The following is a 20,265-nucleotide window of genomic DNA, read 5'->3' on the forward strand; positions in this document are numbered from 1 at the left end:
AAAAAAAAAAAAGAAAAATCACCATATGACAACACAGCAATAAAACATTTCAGGCAAGAATCATTAATGGATGCTACAACTAGTTGGTGAATGTTCAATAAAAACGGGATACTTGTCTCCCCATAAGACACTTACTAATTATCAAAGGAGAAATATTAACTTGACCGTAGTGAAAATGGACAGACCAGCTCAACCCAGGATCAGAGTTCCCGTCACCAGTGATAGGACAGACATCATCATCCACCTCCTGGTGGGATACACCAGCAGGGACTGGTCACATCAATGGTGTTGCTACCAAAAACATGGAATCTGAATCTGACTGGGAAGACATGGGGCATACACCCTGACCAAGGGTTACTCTAAAAAAAATAAATGGGTTGCACTCTTCAAAAAAGTCAAGGTCATGAAAAACAGAGAAACCGATCCAAAGGAAAAGAAATTAAAGAGATATGACATGGGATCCTGGACTGGATCCCACATCAGGAGAAATAAGAGGTTTTTTTTTTTTTGCTATAAAGGATGTTAAATGGAAAACTGGAGAAACATGAGTAAGGTCTACCATTAGAGAATAGCACTGGATCAGTGTCAACTTCTTCATTTTGGTCACTGTACTATGGTTTTATAAGTGTCTAAGTGTCCTTATCTTGAGGAAATATACACAGAAGTATTTTAGATTAAAGGGGTGTCATAAAAAAAAAGGGGGTGTCATGTATGAAGTGACTCTCATTCTGTCCAGAAAAATAACAGAGAGAGGGAGAGAGAATGACGAAGCAAACATGGGAAATACTGATGTTGGGGAACTACAGTTGGGGAACTGGAGGGGGTAGAAATCCTTTACATTTTTTTTTTTTTTTTTGAGATGGAATCTCCCTCTGTCACCCGGCTGAAGTGTAATGGCCCGATCTTGGCTCACTGCAACCTCTGCCTCCTAGGTTCAAGCGATTCTCCTGCCTCAGCCTCCCTGAGTAGCTGGGACTACAGGCGCACCACCAAGCCCAGCTAATTTTTTTTGGTATTTTTAGTAGAGACAGGGTTTCACAGGGCCAGGCTGGTCTCGAACTCTTGACCTCTGGTGATCTGCCCACCCTGGCCTCCTACAGTGCTGGGATTACAGGTGTGAGCCACCATGCCCAGCCCCTCTACGCTCTTTTCTACAGGAGGGAGGCCACATGGCGAGAGCACGCCAAACCCGGTGTTTTCCCATACTAGCACATCACACGTGGAAAACCAGGCACCGCTCAGAAATACCTTCCCGCTATTCTGTATTTACCAATTGAATTGTTGACTCTGTCTCCTTTCTTCTTCTTATTTTTCTTGTTCTTGCCCTTTGGCTGAGGGGACTCTGCCAGCACCAGCTTGTTGTTCTGATGCTCGCTGGGAGAGGTGGGCTCCATAGGGGTTGGGTTTGACTTTTCTTCCTTGATGTGGTTCAGCTGCTTTTTGTTATTGTTATTACTGTTGACTTTTCTCTCCTCTCTTTTCTGCTCTGTGATGGATGTGAGATCAACCACCTTAGCCTTTGACTCAGTCTGGGCCCGAGGCTTGGGCTGCCCCTCTGTGGCCTTGGGCGGCTCCGTGGGCCTTCTTGCTGGCTCGCTGCTGGCCTTGCTGGTCTGCCTCAGCTTCTGCTTGCCATTTCCCTCTTTATGGTGCTGCATGATGTCAAAGAAAAAAGAGAGTGGCTCATGCTGCTTCCCATTCACCTCCTTGGGGAGGAGAAATTTGGAGTCTCTGGTGATGACGGGGTCTGCAGCATCCCCCTCAGCCCCTAGCCCTGGCCTGGGCTCTGAGTGGTTCATATGCCTGGATGGGGACTGAGAAGAGGTTTCCGGTGCTTCAGTTTGCTCTAGTGAGCCATTGTGGATGTTTTCAGAGTTAGAGACAGACTCTGTTGCTGCCTGGAAATTTCCAGTGAGCATGTCCAACTTGGGGCAGTCTTTACTTGGCCTCTCCTTCTTCTTCTTTTTTACAGCTCTTAGCTTCTGAAGCTCCTGAAGCCGCTGAAACTCTTCCTTGAAACGCTCCTCCTCTTCTTCCTCCTCCTCCTCCTCCTCCCGCCGCCTCTGCTCCTCCTGGAGGTGCAGATGCTCCCGGGCCCTGGCCTCTGCTTCCAGGCGAGCTTTCTCCTCCAGCTGCCAATGCGAAAAGAAGGCAGTCTAAGACTACAGTGAGTGCTAAAACTTAAGTCATACAGAAAAACTAAGATAATTTTAAAAACGAATCACATATGGAACATAAACTCTGAAGAGGCTGTAATACATCAGAACTTAACACACACCCACCTCCAATTCTCTTACTCTACAGGATTGTTAAACTTCACCTATTTACTAAAGTATATGCTTCCTTTTTTGGGTGGGGGGTGGTAGTTAACAAAAAATTCCCCATAGCCTTTGAGCTGGTGCTAAACACAGTAACCAAGGGCAAAGCAGCTGCAAAGCACACATCCAGGGAGCCAGCTACCCCTTCACAGGTGCGGCAGGCATCATGCTGCCTGGAGGAATGGATGATGTAACCAATACCACAGCCTGCCCGGGCAGTACTGAGGCTGCACACGTGCCGACAGAACTCTGGCCACCTTTCCAGGCGAAGGCTGATGCATTCACCTGAACAGGGAACGTAAGAAATGTGCAGCGGCTCACACCTGTGATCCTAGGAGTTCGAAAGCAGCCTGGGCAACACGGCAAAATCCTCTCTCTACAAAAAGTATCAAAATTAGCTGGATGTGGTGGCACACGACTGTGGTCCCAGCTACTTGGGAAGCTGAGGTGAGAATCGCTTGAAGCCAGGAGGTCGAGGCTGCAATGAGCTGTGATGGCACCACAAAAAGAAATGTGTAGTAAAAGAAACAGAAATTCCTTCTTCCCACCCTAGCAGATAAACAAAAGTGCCATATATTTTCACTAGTGGGACAGAGCAAATGACTCACTGTCCAACTTGATGGAAAACTAATTTTCATCCCAAGTGAAGACTGCCTTTGAGTAGTGATGCATACATACAGACTCCAGGGGCACAAATGGAAACTGTTCTTTGTGTTCAGAGAGCAGATGGGCGTCATCAGTGTCGGGAGCACGGCTCCACCCACCACCAACCTTTAGAAATGCTGGGGCTTATGAGAAACTCTGGCAAAAGCATTTCTCCTAGAGAAATAGAAAAGCACTCCCCAAGTATAAATTATTTTTCACAATATTTTTAACAGGAAAATTATCTTTTGAAAAACTTAAAAATTATGATACAAATTTAACATTGGTATGTTACTCAAAATTTCATTTGACAATTCAAGTAAAAATTATTTAACATCCTTCTCCATGTGTATGTCAGGAGCAGCACCCAGCAGCCACCTCACGGTGGGTCCTACAGTCCAATGTCTGGAGTGAGCTGCGGGGCTGCACTGCAGAAGTGAGGAGACCAACTCCATCAGGACACTTGCTGGCACACACTGGCCAGCTGGCGCCCTCTCAGAGCCGATCTAAATCCAACATAGGTGTCTTGTCAATATATGGACCAATAACAAGCACGTGAGGGCAGATGCCCTGGTATCTAGCAGGGTGGCTGCCCCAGCACAGGCCTCTGGGTTGGACCTGCTACGGGACAGAACAGGCGAACTATTGCCGTCCCTTCAACAACCAGCCAGCCAGTGAGCCTCAACACACGTCTGTGAGCTGCTCTGTAAAATGGGTGCGGCGTAGAAAGTCTCCTGAGTAGCTGGGACTACAGGCGTACACCACCATGCCTGGCTAATTTTTTTTTTCTATTTGACATTTGCTTTTTGTGACATACCATGCCCTCTGGAAAGGAAAGAACTGCTCATGCCTTCCCATGAAGACTTATTTTCCTCCCCTCTAATCAATGGCATGTACTGGTCTTCATCTGGAACAGCAGTGGGACAAGAGGAGCATGGGGGACATACTCAGACCTGAGTCCAGAAGACTTCCCTGTGCCAAGTGCCCCGCCCCAGTCTCATATCAAAGACACTTCTTCACCCACAGGCCCCAAAAGCCCACCTGGGCCTTTCTTCTACCATCTCTACAGTTGAGGGCTCCTTTCTTGGAAAAGAAGGTTCTCCAACAGATAAAGCTGGAGTGTCTGCTGCTGCCCTCATGACAGCCAGCACAAGAACAAACCCATTCTACAAAAGGGGAAGTAATTTCCTGAAATTTTACCAGTCTCCAGTTGAGGCCACCAGCGACAGGCTGGCTCTTGGAGCAATGTTGTGGGCAAGTAAACACACGTCAGAGCCCCAACCTTCTGTAGCTCAGCCCTGCCTGGAGACTGGTGTTGCACGGCACCCTCAAATGCCCTCAGACCTGGCACCTCCAGGTGCCTGAGACCTGTCACTTGCCTTCCTTTGCTTATGCCTTGCCCGCTTTGCTGCACGCGTGCTGCTCACTGGTTTGGTTTCAGAGCTGTTTATAAACTGCAATAAATCCTCCACCCTCCGATGGTCAACGACGCTTTCCCTTTCTGAGATCTGATCCATTTTTTTAGGTTGCTCTTCTTTCCTCTTGGTCAGCCGTAAGCGAAGCTTTTCCCTCATTTCTGCATAATTTCTACTTGTTGGTGCAGCTGGAGGCTGAGAAAAACAACAGTTACGCTTAAGTTTTAAAAATTTTGAATGTAATAAATTTCAGACCACACCTCCAAAAATAAACTGTTTTATTACTCAACTAGTATATATTTGTTGTGAAAAATAAGGAAATAAAACAACCAGCAGAAAAAAAGAAAAACCTATCAGCAAGTCATCCAAAAGTGGCATTTTGATACCTGTCCTCAAATTTTACATATTCATGAAAAATCTGGTAAAACATGCACAGCTATGCACATAAGTGGATTTTTAAACTAAAAAGGAAACAATTACAAATTCTGATTAATATACTTTATTTATTTACTTATTTTTGAGACAGGGTCTTGCTCTGTCACCCAGGCCAGAGCGCAGTGGTGCAATCATAGCTCACTGCAGCCTTGGTCTCTGGGCTCAAGCAAAGCAGCCGTGTACCGTCACACCCACAGCTAATTTTCTTCATTTTTTGTAGAGAAAGGGTCTCACGGTGTCACCCAAGCTGGTCAATTCCTGGGCTCAAGAGATCCTCCTCCCTTGGCCTCCCAAAGTGCTGGTATTACAGGCATGAGCCACCGCGCTTGGCCTCTACTTGTTATTTAATATGGTGTGAGTATCTTTTCATGTCAATAAATGTGTCTGTAGTATCTTTCTATCCATTTGTAGGTTTCCTTTTTGGTGCCAAAAACAAAAAAAACCTGCCCTGAATCCTACTGCCAAATTTCTTACTATAAAAATATGTGCACATTTTAGGAAATGCAAACAGAGCTAAAGCAGAAAAAGAACAACTATAAGCCCCTGCTATTCCTACCACCCATCCCTCTTAAACTGCGGGTGATAACTGGTTGTATAAATTAAATCATAGCTCTGGAAAGACGGACAAGTACGTGTGTGTACCAATGCCCTCTGTATTCAAACAAGAGAAATCCAACTGCACACACACAACGCTGCTGTCACTGGCCACAATGTTCCACCATATGGATATACCACGGTTAATAACCTCCTAACAATGGGTACTCAGTAGGAATACTGCACCCCTGATTTACCAATTACCTTAAAAACCACAAACAAAATGTAAAAATGAAGCAAAAAATCATTATGGCTAAATCTTTGGGCAATATTTTTCTTTGCTTCTTTACGATGGATATATCCTAGAGGTGCAGAATTTCTGCAGAGGAGCCCGTGTGCTGCACACTTCCCACATCATGACGCGCTGACCTCACGCACTCACCCCGCCGTGCCCAAAGAATTCGCAGTAGCAGCAGTCGCAGTACTTGCCCTCCTTCTGGTTGGTGGAGGTTGAGGTGCTGGAGCTGTGCTCAGAGCAGCTGTCCTCATCTGCACTCTCGTCCCCATCATCCTGCTGTGGGTCGTAGACACCATTCTCGCAGCGGTGCCCTTCGCAGTCAGGGTCACTGCAAAATCGCACACAAGCTCATCGGCAAGTGGCCAGCCCCGGGAGGCAATGACTCCCATTGTTGCGCATGACCACCCACTGTCCTGCCCATTTCACAGACAAGAGGCAGTGCAGAGGGTGCAGAGCCCCAAGGTTCCTAGGGAGTCATACACATGCACCAAAGACGTTGGCCAGGGGCTCACGTGGGAGGCATGGCGTGTGCGCACGCATGCAGGCGGTCCCTCAGAGCACTCATAGAGCGCCACTGAACAGGAACACGTAGTCTCTCCAATGACTCCTTCTAAGACTGTCCCTGCCACCACAGCTTCCATACTAAGGGGGAGAAGGGGTAGAGCTTCAAACGGGCAAGTTCAAAGGTAACAGAAATTGTCTTAAAAGGGAAGTCTGGCTGGGTGCAGTGGCTCACGTCTGTACTCCCAGCACTCTGGGAGGCCGAGGAAGGTGGATCCCCTGGGGTCAGGAGTTCGAGATCAGCCTGGCCAACATGGTGAAACCCGTCTCTACTAAAAATACAAAAATTAGCCAGCCATGGTGGTCTCACTACTTGAGAGCAAGTCTCACTACTTGCTGAGGCAGGAGAATCACTTGAACCCATGAGATGGAGGTTGCAGTGCACTGAGATTACACCACTGCACTTCAGCCTGGACGACAGAGCAAGACTCTGTCTCAAACACAAAACAAAACAAAAACCTGTTGAGTGTTTGTTGTATTGTGTTTTTACTATACACATTTCATTCATTTTCTTCTGATTCCACCCTAGGTATAACAAATACAACTTATACAACAAATAACAATGTACGCCCCCGATGCGGTCAGTGTTTAGGGGTAACTGGCCTACCTTTCTACGGCAGCCCACTGCCCCTGCTCTTCCGTCTGCAGAACTAGAGGCTGAGATGGGAGCCCCTCCACCCATGGCCTCTGCTGGGGACATCCTTGCGTTCCCTCAGCATTTCACTAGGCTTTTCAACTGCATGGTCCCGGGGAAGTTTCTGTAGCTGTGCTAGTGCAGTGTAACACCCATCCCCAACCAGGACTTGGCTCACCTGCAGACACTTGGAGGGGCGCTAATGGAGCCATCTGTGGCCGGGGGCAGGGGTGCAGGACAGAAACTCTTGCGTGTGTCCACAAACCCGGCAGTTGTGGTTGCTGTTTTGGGGAATGATGGGGCTGCAAGATTTGCAAGGTGAGCTGTGGAAGCAGGTGAAAGTGCGGCAGGTGAGAGCGCGGCAGGTGAGAGTGCGGCAGGCGAGAGCGCTGGGAGGGGGGCCAAGCCCGTGGGGCTGTTCCTCGGGGCGGCTGGGGCCGAGTGTCTGTGGTCCTCCTTGCTGATGCCATGAAACACGTCACCTGCATTTAGAGAGGTGAGAGTCACTGCCAAGTTTTTGTTTCAAAAATGTTCAAACCTGCAGAAAATCTGAAAGAACACACAAAGAGTACCCATTCATCCTTCACCTTGCTTCATCATCACGACCTAATATTCTGTCCTGTTTATAAACTTTATGTCTTACATGCACATACACTTTTCGGCTGAATGTCTGCAAACTGCACTCGCCTCTAAAACACTTCAGCATGAACTCCTCAGAACATCGACAGTTTGTTTTTTTAAAAAAATTTCTTGGCTGGGTGCGGTGGTTCATGCCTGTAATCCCAGCACTTTGGGAGGCTGAGGCCAGCGGATCACAAGTCAGAAGATCGAGACCAGCTTGACTAACTTAGTGAAACCTTGTCTGTACTAGAAACAGAAAAAATTAGCCGGGCATGGTGGCATGTACCTGTAGTCCCAGCTATTTGGGAGGCTGAGGCAGGAGGATCACAGATCACACCACTGCACTCCAGCAGCCTGGGTGACAGAGCCAGACTCCACCTCAAAGGAAAAAAAAAAAAATTACCTTTTTCTTTTTTAAGAGACAGGGTCTCACTATGTTGTCCAGGCTGGTCTTGAACCCCTGGGCTCAAGCGATCCTCTCACCAGGGCCACCTAAAGTGCTGGGACTACAGGTGTGAGCCACTGTACCCAGCTTTTTACTTAAAAATTTCCTCCCATCTCTCTCCTCTCTTTCTTTTCTTTCTTTCCCTCCCTCTCTCTCTTTTTTTGACATTTTGCTGGATAACCACAATACTATGATCACCTCAATGGCATTTAACACTGACAGGAAGGCCGGGCGCGGTGGCTCAAGCCTGTAATCCCAGCACTTTGGGAGGCTGAGGCGGGCGGATCACGAGGTCAGGAGATCGAGACCATCCTGGCAAACACGGTGAAACCCCGTCTCTACTAAAAAATACAAAAAAACTAGCCGGATGAGGTGGCGGGCACCTGTAGTCCCAGCTACTTGGGAGGCTGAGGCAGGAGAATGGCGTGAACCCAGGAGGTGGAGCTTGCAGTGAGCCGAGATCCGGCCACTGCACTCCAGCCTGGGTGACAGAGCGAGAGTCCGCCTCAAAAAAAAACACTGACAGGATACTCTCATCTAAGGTACAACCCATATTCAATTTTCCAATTTCCTTCACATGTCCATTATAGCTTTCCCACCAACCCAGTCTCTTCTAACCCTTTTCTCTTTTCACAAGACTAACTTTTTTTTTTGAGACGGAGTCTCGATTTGTCGCCCAGGCTGGAGTGCAGTGGCACGATCTTGGTTCACTGCAAGCTCCACCTCCTAGGTTCACGCCATTCTCCTGCCTCAGCCTCCCACGGAGCTGGGACTACAGGAGCCCACCACCACGTCTGGCTAATTTTTTTGTATTTTTAGTAGAGCCGAGATTTCACTGTGTTAGCCAGATGGTCTTGATCTCCTAACCTCATGGTCCGCCTGCCTTGGCCCCCCCCCAAAAGTGCTGGGATTACAGGCATGAGCCACCGCACCTGGCCTAACATTTTTTTTTAACAGGCCACCTGTCTGCCCATTTGCATTTGTCTTGTCTTGGAAGATTTAGATAAAACGTTCTGGGCACAAATCCTGCAAATATTATGTTGGATTCTTCTGAGTTTGTGGCAATGGGATGCAACCAGTGTCTCTCTGTTTCATGGTGATGTGCATGGCACTGTCTGCTAGGTTCCTCCAGAGTCTGGCACCCACCATTCCTTTGTAATCTGTCAGTCCCCAGTGATAGGGTTTGGTTGTGCCCCCACCCAAATTTCCTCTTGAATTGCAGTTCCCATAATCCCCCCGTGTAGTGGAAGGGACCCAGTGGAAATAACTGAATCATGGTGGGGGCTTCCCCCATGCTGTTCTAGTGAGTGAGTTCTCACGAGATCTGACGGTTTTATAAGGGGCTTCCCCTTCGCTGGATATTCATTCTCTCCCCCGTGAAGAGGTACCTTCCACCATATTGTAAGTTTCCTGAGGCCTCCCCAGCCATGTGGAACTGTGAGTCAATTAAAATTCTTTCCTTTATAAATTACCCAGTCCTGGGTAGTTCTTCATAGCACCGTGAGAATGGATTAATACAGGCGCTCACCATTCCTGTGTAATCTGTCAGTTCCCTGTGGGTGCTGCTTTTGAACAGCAGAAATACTCCATTCCCCAAACTGATATCCCTCGTTAACCTCCATGAATGCTGCATACTTGCACCAGCTGTTACCCCAGGGGCGCAGCATGCTGAAGTGCCACTCCTATCCTTCTTATACATTTGGAGGAGGTGTGCTTCTAGAAGAAGGAGCTTCCCACCCTACTGCTCTGTTTGAGCTCCCCAATCCCTTTGGATTCTTGACTTTATTTGTATGCTATAGTCAAACTTCCTTACTGTTTTTTAAATTTTTTTTTTAGAGACAGGGTCTCATCACTATGTTGCCCAAGCTAGTCTCAAACTCCCAGGCTTAGGCAATCCTCCCCTTTTAGCCTCCCAAAATGCTGGGAGCTACTGCACTCAGCCTCTTCATTCCTTTTAATGCTCAATCTGTCCCAGCTTTGGCTAGTGAGGCCTCCTCGAGCCAGCTCACATCTGCTTAGCATTTTCCTAAAGCAGCTTCTGAGAAATCTTGCCACATGCTCAGAAAGCAATGACCTCCTTGCCTGGCCAACGTGGTGAAACCCCGTCTCCACCAAAAAATACAAAAATTAGCCATGCATGGTGGTGGGTGCCTGTAGTCCCAGCTACTCAGGAGGCCAAGGTGGGAGAATCGCTTGAACACAAGAAGTGGAGGCTGTAGTGAGCTGAGATTGTGCCACTGCACTCCAGCCTGGGCGAACAAGAGTGAGACCCTATCTTTTTATTTATTTTTTTTTTGAGACGGAGTCTTGCTCTGTCGCCCAGGCTGGAGTGCAGTGGCGCAATCTCGGCTCACTGCACGCTCCATCTCCCGGGTTCACGCCATTCTCCTGCCTCAGCCTCCCGAGTAGCTGGGACTACAGGGGCCCGCCACCATGTCCGGCTAATTTTTTTGTATTTTTAGTAGAGACAGGGTTTCACTGTGCTCACCAGGATGGTCTCAATCTCCTGACCTCGTGATCCGCCCGCCTTGGCCTCCCAAAGTGCTGGGATTACAGGCGTGAGCCACCGCGCCCGGCCGAGACCCTATCTTGAAAAAGAAAAAGAGAAGAGAAAGCAAGCAATAACCTCTTCCTATCACAGAAGAACAACAGAAACAGAGACAAAAGCAAGATGGTGCAGCAAAGCCCCAGAGGAACCTGGCACAATAGCTACAATTCTAATCAAAGTCCCAGGGATCAGCTCTGTGTGTGTGAGCATTTTTGGTCGGTTAATTACACTTACGCCTCGGGCTGGGCCAAGTAAAAGGCAGTTACAAAGATGAGAAGTCAGTAAACCCAGCCTTCCTGCAGACCCCGAGGGCTAGTGAGCCTTCAAGCCTTACCTACTGAAGGAGGTCTCTTGGATGACACTCTGAACTGGCTGTTGCTGGACTGCACTGTGGTAGCTGTGCAGGACACGGAGGACGTGGCTGATGAGGTGGCCATGACAACTTTGTTTGCTTCCATAAAAGCATCTTGGAAATTGTATAAACACTTCTTTTTTGCAGCATTCTTTTTCTCTTTACTATCCGAGACTGCAGGTGTTTCATTGCTAGATGGAGGTGGAAGGGCTTCTGGTCTTGTTTCTGAGAGTGTTGGCCCTAATATTTCACTCCCTTCAAAGAAAAACAGGAATATTATGGCTTCTGACAGCAATCATACTTAGCTAAACCCTAAAAGACATGCTGATGACTGAACATTTGACACTGGGGGTGCTACTGAAGTCAGGATCCCACTGGGATGACAGTAAGTCAACTAGTTTTTAGTCTAAGAAAAAATTGTATTGAGCACCTACTATGTGCCAATTCCTGTGCTAGGTGCTTTCCAAAGTTACGTAAAGTCTTAAAACTACTTTCTGAGGTTGATACTATTACTCCCTTCCTAAGAAGATGAAGAAACTGAGGCTCAGAGAGGCCAAGCAACTTGCCCAAGGTCACACAGCTAGAAATCCTTCCCAAGCAGAGATCAGGATGTCAAGTGTAGTCTGCTGTTCTGGCACACGCGGGGGCTGGGTGTGGGGCTGCCAGGAGCTCCGGCCACAGGAAGACAGAGATGAGGGGTAGGCACCAGCCCCTTTTCAGGTGCCCCTGACCCTGCGACTGAAGTAACAGCTGGGCCTCAGTGGCTGAGGCAGCTGGGGAGGAAGGAGCTAGTAAAGGGGAGAGATGCCATGTGGGGCCAATGCAGTAACCAGAGGAAGGAGTGTGAGTCACAGATTTAAGTCGACTGTGGCACTTTCTTCCTGCTCCTGTGCACCGGGGGGGCTGAGGTCTGATTGTCACCACTGCTCGAGAATTGAAGGCCGGGCACCCAACCATGGTCACCAGACCCTCAGCAGTGCGGAGGCCACGCCCATGTGGCTCACTGGTCTGACAGGCAGCCATGGAGTCAGAGTCTTGCTCTGCTCAGTCACGCAGTGGGACTGACGGGTGGCAGATGCGAGAGGATGGAGCAGGATTGGAGAACGAGGTGGTAGAGCAGCAGCTGGCTACAGCTGCGCCAGGGTTTCCACGGGAGAGTACGGCAAAGATGTCAATCTACTCAGGTTATTTTAAAACTTTAAGAAAGTTTTAACAAATTCCTTACCAGAAATTGTATCTGGCAAGAAAGTGCCAGGATTCCAGTTCTTATCATTCATCACTTCTGATCCCCAAAGACTTATAAATTTAGAACTATTCCACTCTGGAGTATTCCCAAAACAGCTCGGATAAATATGGTCTTGAAGAGATGCATTGAATACCTGATGCTTATTTGTGTGATTCTGAACAGGTGCTGGCGGTAAAGCCTACAAAAAAAAATTTTCTAATCACATATCAAAATTAATATTCTGTTTACCTAGGTAAGTAAACTACAGACAGACAATTCATTATGAGCCTTATGGGATGTGCTCGCCATGAGCTGAGGCCCACGGGGCGCACATCTCACAAAACGTGGACTTGATTTATGAGACTGTACACGGCAGGTCAAATTTCAACCAGATGTAGATATGAAAAGCAACCGATGCCTTGAGGAGTATATCTGAACGAACTTTAGACAGCTCAGCATTCCTACTGGGTCACACGTGAGTGTGTCGTGTGCGTCGTAAGATCTGTTTCTACGGCTAATCTCAGCAAGCATTTTAATGATCATCACTGCAAGGATTTTAATGATCATCACTGCTAAGTCAACTTTGGAATCACTGATGAAAATGGATAAAGCCCTTACACACTGACCTCTTATACCCAGGCAAAGTACAGTGCAAATCTAATGAACTAGAGGAATTTGTATACAGTGCTCTGAAGACCAGGGCATTCTCAAAGGAGCTGCCTCACTGGCAAGCCCTGCCCTGGGCCCTGTGGGACAGACCACTGTTGAAGGCACCAAGGGAAGGTGATCAGGGTCTGGCCAGCTGGCTAGCCAACATCCATGCATTATTGAGTGACTAGCCATCTGGCTGCTCCTGCACAGGCTGGGGCCCCCTTGGGTCCTCCCTCTGCCTCAGCCGCTATCCAGGCACCAGGCCCTGGCCACTGACCTCCTTAGGAGATCCTAAGCACCACGTTCTCACAGTGGCGCAGCACAAGAGCCTACACATCTGCACCAGGAACTCTTCCCAGTCCTTCTTCCCATCACAGCCAGAGTGATCTTTGTTGAATGTAAATTCGAGCCCGTCACTCCCCTGCTCAGGACGCAGCAATGGCTTCCCAAGGCTCTGGCCTGAAAAGATCCAAGGGAGCTGGGCCTACCTCCTCCAACCCTCCGGCTCACCAAGGGCCTGGACACATAGGCCTCCCCTTGGCCAGCACACGCCTATTCACCTTCTTGGCCCTAAGCTTTGCTTGTGCTGTGTCCATGCTCTAGAATGTGCGAGCCTCAGCTCGTTACCACACTCACACTCATCCTGCAGGCCTTGGCCTAAAGATCACTTCCTCAGAGAAGATGGCACTGCCTTTGCTGTGACCACCCAGGACCCAACACCCAAGACTAAGGCGAGCCTTCCCACTGAACACACTAAAATCCGTCATTTTCCCTGTTAGCACTTACCACAGTTATAATTCAAGACCTACTTGTAGCCTATTGGTTTAATGTCCGCCTTTCCCCAGATTACATGAGCTCTAGGATGGGGTGGGACATCTGGATGCTGGCCCTTCTCCCCCAGTCCTTGCTAATGCTGGGCAGACATACAGATCTCCCTCAGGAGGACTTCTGTCTGCTGGAATGGAGGAATGCCCAGTTATGGGCAACCTGGTCATCACATCCTCTGGGATGCAGAAATGAGCACTGAATTCTGTAAACTCAAGGGGGAGGGTTCCCTGGAGGGTTCTGAAGAACGGGCAATGGTTCGGCAGAATCCTGCAGGCCTGGCTTGGCCAGAGGGAGGACACGAAGGGGTTAGGAGCAAAGGGATGGTGCATATACAGGTATGACAGTGCCATACCCTGACAGGCTCCAGGTTGAGTGGGGGCAGCAGCCAGGCCAAAGACAACTTTGTATCATTTTGTTGTCCTCAAGGGGCTGGGGAGTCACAGAGGGATTTAAGCAGCAAAGTGAGATGATTTGGTCAGCTTAGTGGCAATACTGTGGATGAACCAGAAGGTGGAAGGAGGACAAGTGGTTAGTCAGGGGGTGAGAAAGGATGAAGCAATGGCAGTGAAAGTGGCAAGGAAAGGAGGAATTCTGGAGCTATCAAGATGAAAGCTGGGACTGCACATCTAGTCCAGGAGCTACCACTGCTGGCTCTACTATGAGGAGGCACGTTCAGGTGACAGATCTTAACTCTAGTCCCACGTCTTGGCCTTTGGGCTCTGCAGTCTGGCGAGCTCAGATGCCAGCTCTCCCTTTTACTAGCTGTGTGACCTCAGGCAAATCACTCAATCTTTTTGTGCTTTAGTTTTCTCATCTGTAATCTGGAGATACCACCTCCAGGGTTATAGTAAGAATTGAGCACACTGTCTGGCCCATAGTAAGTATTCAGTGAGTGTGACAGTGCCCTGCTTTCATTTTCTAAGACAACAGTCTTAGAGACTTCTATATAGAGACTACTTATATAGACATAAAGTCCCTGGACACAAAACACCTGACCAACCAACCAAACCTTTCCACCTTGCCCTTCTCCCACAGTGCTTCGGAGCAGAGAGGAAGCACGCCCCTCTGGGCTGCTGGACAGCTCAGTGAGTCCACTGACCTGAAACAGGCCCAGGATGGCAAAGGGGGAGAGGAGGGTAGAGCAGACACTCAAGATTCAACAGCAGGAAGAAAGAGGTCCAGACGGACCACCCAGGCTACAGGCAAGGGCCTGAAGTCATTGTTTCTGGTATGGAAGCCCCACGGGACAAGAGCCAGGAAAATTAAAAAAAAAAAACGCATTTCAATACCCGTTTCTACAAAGCAGTGATAAGCTAAGAGCTGCTTTGCTGAGAAGTAACTGATGAAAAGTAACAAGTAGAAGACTTGGGTCTTGAGTACCTTCTAGTAAGGGGCAGAAACACCTGATAGATGCCAACCTGCTGGCTTTGAGCAGCAGTCCCGTCGTGCTGGCCCAGCTGGTAAACCCTGACTAGAAGCACTCTCAGGGCTCTGAAGCTATGTAAGCACCTCCTGGACTCCTCAAGATACGACCGTGAGTTGTTTGGTTTCAGGTTTGAAAAGCCTGGCTGACAGCCTTGGCTCCACCACCCATGTGTGTGCAGAGAGCTCTTGCTTACGCTTTAAAACCCTGTTTCAGCATCACTTCCTCTGCAAAACCACCTGTGGGCTCATTTAAAATGTTCTCTCTTCAGTGTTACTTTTCTGCCTAGCATCTGTGAGTTCCATTAGGTATGTACACAACATTTTCATATTTTGATCTTGTTTTTGTCTTCTCTTTAGACTGTGAACTCTTTGAAAAGAGCGGCCAGGACTAACCGATTTTTGTCTTCCTAGAATATAGCACAGGGCCTGGCACATATTGGGTGTTCAATAAGTGTCTGCTGAACAGTGTCTAGCTTAGAGGAATAAGGGAATGCATCTATACAACTGTAATATTGGAAACATATGGTAATGATTCTACGCATTCGATTTACACACTGTGCAGAACCCCACCTACTCAAAAACGGAGGCCCAGTAGTAGGGACAAAACTAACAGGGATCAGTAGCAAAAAAAGTTGTATTTTCTTTAATGCTTTTGCAGAAGATGCCTACTGATCTCAATAGCTTATGGATTTCCTTCAGGAAAAAATAGGTGTCTGTCACCTAGACCATTTTTTGACCATGACTTTGTAAGTTCACCAATGAGCTAACTGTAAAGGAACTCTCAGAATGTGGACCACGCTATTGAATCTGAACACTGACTTCACTCATTATACAAACCCACAAAGCTTCAACTAGCAGCTGTTTTGCATTTTTATCCACTTTGAGATAAAATAAGTAATCCATAGGAAAGGAAAACTGTTGCTTTAAATGAAAGCTCTGACACAAATGCAAACACAACAAACTGCTTTCCACTGGGCACGCACTGAGTCTATCCGGGAGCTGGGTGACTTGCTTGTCCTCTACCACCCACACTCACTCAGACATGGAACATGGGTGCAAGACACGAGGAGCAAGAGCCGCAGACTGAGTCACGAGGCCCACACGTGAGAGGTTCCCAACACTAAGCATCCGGGCAAAAATGAGTTCCAGTTGTACCTCAGGTAACGAAAAGGTTAAGACGACGAACTCTCTGCTTAACTAAGGTTTCTTGGTATTTCTTCCAGAGATGGTAAAGAGGCGAAGGACTACCTTTGCTTTCGCTGTGCCAGTTTTCAGGCTGGAAGAGCTGAATCTCAGCTCTAAAAGAACATGCAAGTCAAAGATCACAATGTGATCCCCAAATTGCAACCTATTCATGACCCTATTATCCACACAGCTTTACATCCCCAATCTAAATCTGAACTTGTACTTTAAACTGTATGTAACTGAATCGTGTTTTAATTGTATTAAATGCTTTTCCAGTGGTTTTACTTAAGTCTCAAAGTAACCTAGAGAGGGAGTGTAAAGACACACCCTGGCCCTCGAAGCTAACAAGGGACCCAAGGCTACTTGGCACCCGGTCCTCCCCTTGCACCACGTCACCAGGCTCCACTCGATACACCGAACTCCGGAGGGCCAGAACCCAGTGGCCACTGCAAATGCTCCACTGCAAAGTTCTCAGTGGAGACTCTGAGACATCCCTGTCCTCACTTCTAGGCCCTTTCTTATACATCAACTGTTTCACAGTACATCCTCCGTGCTGGATGAAAAAGACCCAGGATTCAAAGTCACATGCCTTGGGTTCCGGTACAGATTCAGGCCCTGCAGTTGTGACTTCCTACTCCTAGGCCACAAGGACAGCAGGTGGGAGGAGCAGCAAGGTGCAGCCACACCTGCTCGGCTTTGCTCTTCGCTTGAAGAAGGCCGTTCTTCCCCCCTGGTCTGGGCCTTGTCGGGTAAGAGGGGCTACTTAGCTCTAGATCTGAGAGAAATGACACTGAATACTTTGGTAACCAACTGCTATCAACAAAGGCAAAGGACGAAAAGAAGTATTAGGAGGTGATGAGAGAAGCGAAGTGGAGGTGAAGGGAAGGAATAGCCGCACCCCATTGCCACAGTGACGTGTGGGGGCCGCAGTGTGGAGACTCTTGAGAGGAGCCCAGGTCTCAGGCAGCTCTCGCACCAGCAGATGCCAACCCTCATAGGGAAGCACACTATGGAGGCCTCTGGGTTCTCACAGAGTAAGCTGAGCAAAACATAACCTCCTAATAGAATCCATCCGCACAAGGAAATAATATACCACAGGTGATGTCAGCAGAAAACGAACCCGGATGCTCAAGGTTTCATTCAAACACAGAGTAACTAAGTGTGAAATGCTTAAAGAAAGAAAAACAAGGAATAAGAGAATATAAAAAGCTACTAGATATCTTTGAAAAAAAAAAGTAAATTAAATATATTTAAATATATCAATATAGTCGGAATTAGAACTTAAGTGGCAGGCTAGGCACCTCTACAGAATCACTTAACTGGAGGACTGATTCCAAAAAAGTTCTCAGAACACTGAACTGAGAGACAAGGAGATGAGAAACCTGCAAGAGAGTGTTAGGGATGCAGAACAGAAGAAGGTCTAACGCCAATCTCACCAGAGGCTGAGAAAGACAACTGAATGGGTGCACGAACACGGAGATAACATGGATGGCAATTATCAAACAGGAAACTGAAAATGATTGGTAGGCTAAAGGCTCTAATGGAAAAAGTAGACAGCATGCAAGAACAAGGGGGCCATGTGAGCAGACAGATAGAAAGAAATGCTGGCAATAAAAACAATGTAAGAGAAACGAAGACTATCAGTGATGGGCTCATCAGGAGACGACACGGTCAAGGAAAGAGTCAGGGAGCTGCAAGATATGTCAGCAGAAACTTCCCATACTGCAAGGCAAAGAGAAACAAGAATTAAAAACAAAACTAGAAACAATCCCCCCAATAGAACAAAACATCCAAAACCTGTGGGGCAGTTTCAAAAGATATAACACCTGGTAAGTGGAATGCTGGAAGGAGAGACTAGAGAAACAGTTGAAGTAGTAATAGCTGAAAAGTCTCCAAAATTAACAACTGACAGCATAGATCCAAGGAATTCAGAGAACATCAAGTAGAATAAATACCCCCAAAGCTACATGAAGGCATATTCTATTCAACCTGCAGAATACCAAAGAAAAAGAGAAAATCTTGGCCAGGTGCTGTGGCTCACGCCTGTAATCCCAGCACTATGGGAGGCCAAGGTGGGCAGATCACCTGAGGTCAGGAGTTCAAGACCAGCCTGGCCAACATGGTGAAACCTCATCTCTACTAAAATACAAAAATTAGCCAGGCATGATGGTGGGTGCCTGTAATCCCAACTACTCTGGAGGCTGAGATGGGAGAATCGCTTGAACCTGGGAGACAGTGGTCGCAGTGAGCCGAGATCGTGCCATTGCACTCCAGCCTGGGTGGCTGAGTGAGACTCCATCTCAAAAAAACAAAAAACAACAACAAAAAAAAGAGAAAATCTTGAAAGCAGCTGGGTGGGGGCGAGTGGACCTACAGAAGAACAGGGAAAAGAATTCCAGAGGACACCTTGTCAGAAACCAGAAACCATGCCAGCAAGGACAGAGGGAAGTTAAACAGATCTAAAGTGTTCAAAGAAAAAACTACCAACCTAGAATTATGTGTCCAGCGAAATTATCCTTCAAAAGTGAAGGAGAAATAAAGACTTCCTCAGACAAACAAAAACTGAGGGAGCTCATCACCAGCAGACCTGTCCTGCAAGAAATGTCAAAAGATTTCCTTCAGACAGAAGGTCAGAAATCTACATAAAGAAAGGAAGAATACTAGACAAGGAATAAAGACAAAATATCTTCTTCTTCCTATTAATCTAAAAGATAACTGTTGAAAGTAATCATCAACACTGTACCGGGTGATTAACATGTGGATAAGTGAAAATAATGACAGCAATGTCACAGGGAATAGGGAGGGGTCGGGAGTAATCTGTTAAATGTCACCTGTTTTACATTAGTTAGTTGAAAAGGGACTTAGATTAGCTCAAAATGTATATTGTAAACACTAGGGCAACTGCAGAAATTTTAAAAAATATAAATCAAATTGATATAATGAGAGGAGATAAAAATCATAAAATGCTTAATTAAAAGTAGAGAAGGCAGAAGACTCACAATGAATAGGAAACAATTACAAACATGGCTGATATTAATCTAAATACATTAAAAAATCACTTTAAATGTGAAGAGTCAAATACACCAATGAAATGACAAAGATTATCAGAGTATATCAAAAAACAACAAGCATGGTGGCATGCGCCTATAGTCGCAGCTACTCAGGAGACCAAGGTGGGAGGATTGCTTGAGCCTAGGAGTTCAAGTCCAGCTGGGGTAACATAGCAAGATTCCATCTCTAAAAATAACAAACAAACACAACTATACGTGTCTATAAGAAACCTGCTTTGCATATGAAAACCCTTGAGAAGTTGGCTGGGCGAGGTGGCTGACGCCTATAATCCCAGCCTTTTGCGAGGTGGGCGGATCACGAGGTCAGCAGATTGAGACCATCATGGCTAACATGGTGAAACCCTGTCTTTACTAAAAATACAAAAAATTAGCCAGGCGTGGTGGCGGGTGCCTATAGTCCTGAGGCAGGAAAATGGCGTGAACCCGGGAGGCGGAGCTTGCAGTCAGCCGAGATGGTGCCATTGCACTCCAGCCTGGGCGACAGAGACAGACTCCATCTCAAAAAAAAAAAAAGTAAGTATTGGTTGGGCTTGGTAACTCACGCCTATAATCCCAGCACTTTGGTAGGCTGAGGTAGGAGGACTGCTTTGGCCCAGGAGTTTCAGTCCAGACAGCAACACAGTGAGACCCTGTCTTCTCTTTGGTAAAGTCCAAAACAATAAAAAAAAAAATTAGCTGGGAGTGGTGGCACATGCCTGTAGTCACAGCTATTGCGAGGCTGAAGCAGGAGGGATGCTTAAGCCCAAGAGTTGGAGGCTGCAATGAGCTATGATCATACCACTGTACTCCTGGTCTGGGTGACAGAGTGAGATGCTGTTTCAAAGAAAAAAGAAAGTATTATGAACAACTGTACACTAACACACTGGATAAAACAGATGAAGAAAATTTTAGAAACACAAAACTTATCAAGATGAAATCATAAAGAAATAGAAAAGTCTGAACAAACCTGTAACTAGTAAAGAGATTGAATTGGTAATCAAAAATCACCCAATAGGATGGGCGCAGTGGCTCATGCCTATAATCCCAGCACTTTGGGAGGCCGAGGTAGGTGGATCACCTGAGGTCAGGAGTTTGAGA

At 47.2% G+C, this 20,265-nt stretch overlaps 1 protein-coding gene across 5 annotated transcripts in view; it reads right to left on the bottom strand.

The window, feature by feature from the left end:
- Positions 1-20,265, bottom strand: part of FAM193A (family with sequence similarity 193, member A) — a 150,766-nt gene that overhangs the window by 40,741 nt on the left and 89,760 nt on the right. For all 5 annotated transcript variants that reach the window (XM_011936753.1, XM_011936749.1, XM_011936751.1 and 2 more), the window contains 6 exons: positions 12,029-12,227; positions 10,786-11,058; positions 7,016-7,319; positions 5,787-5,970; positions 4,340-4,570; positions 1,271-2,132 (listed from right to left, as the gene is read on the bottom strand). In XM_011936753.1, the coding sequence (XP_011792143.1) occupies positions 1,271-2,132; positions 4,340-4,570; positions 5,787-5,970; positions 7,016-7,319; positions 10,786-11,058; positions 12,029-12,227 (2,053 nt within the window). The remainder of the gene's footprint in view (positions 1-1,270; positions 2,133-4,339; positions 4,571-5,786; positions 5,971-7,015; positions 7,320-10,785; positions 11,059-12,028; positions 12,228-20,265) is intronic.

Source organism: Colobus angolensis, unplaced genomic scaffold, assembly GCF_000951035.1.
Source record: "Colobus angolensis palliatus isolate OR3802 unplaced genomic scaffold, Cang.pa_1.0 Scaffold157, whole genome shotgun sequence".
NCBI lineage: Eukaryota > Metazoa > Chordata > Mammalia > Primates > Cercopithecidae > Colobus > Colobus angolensis.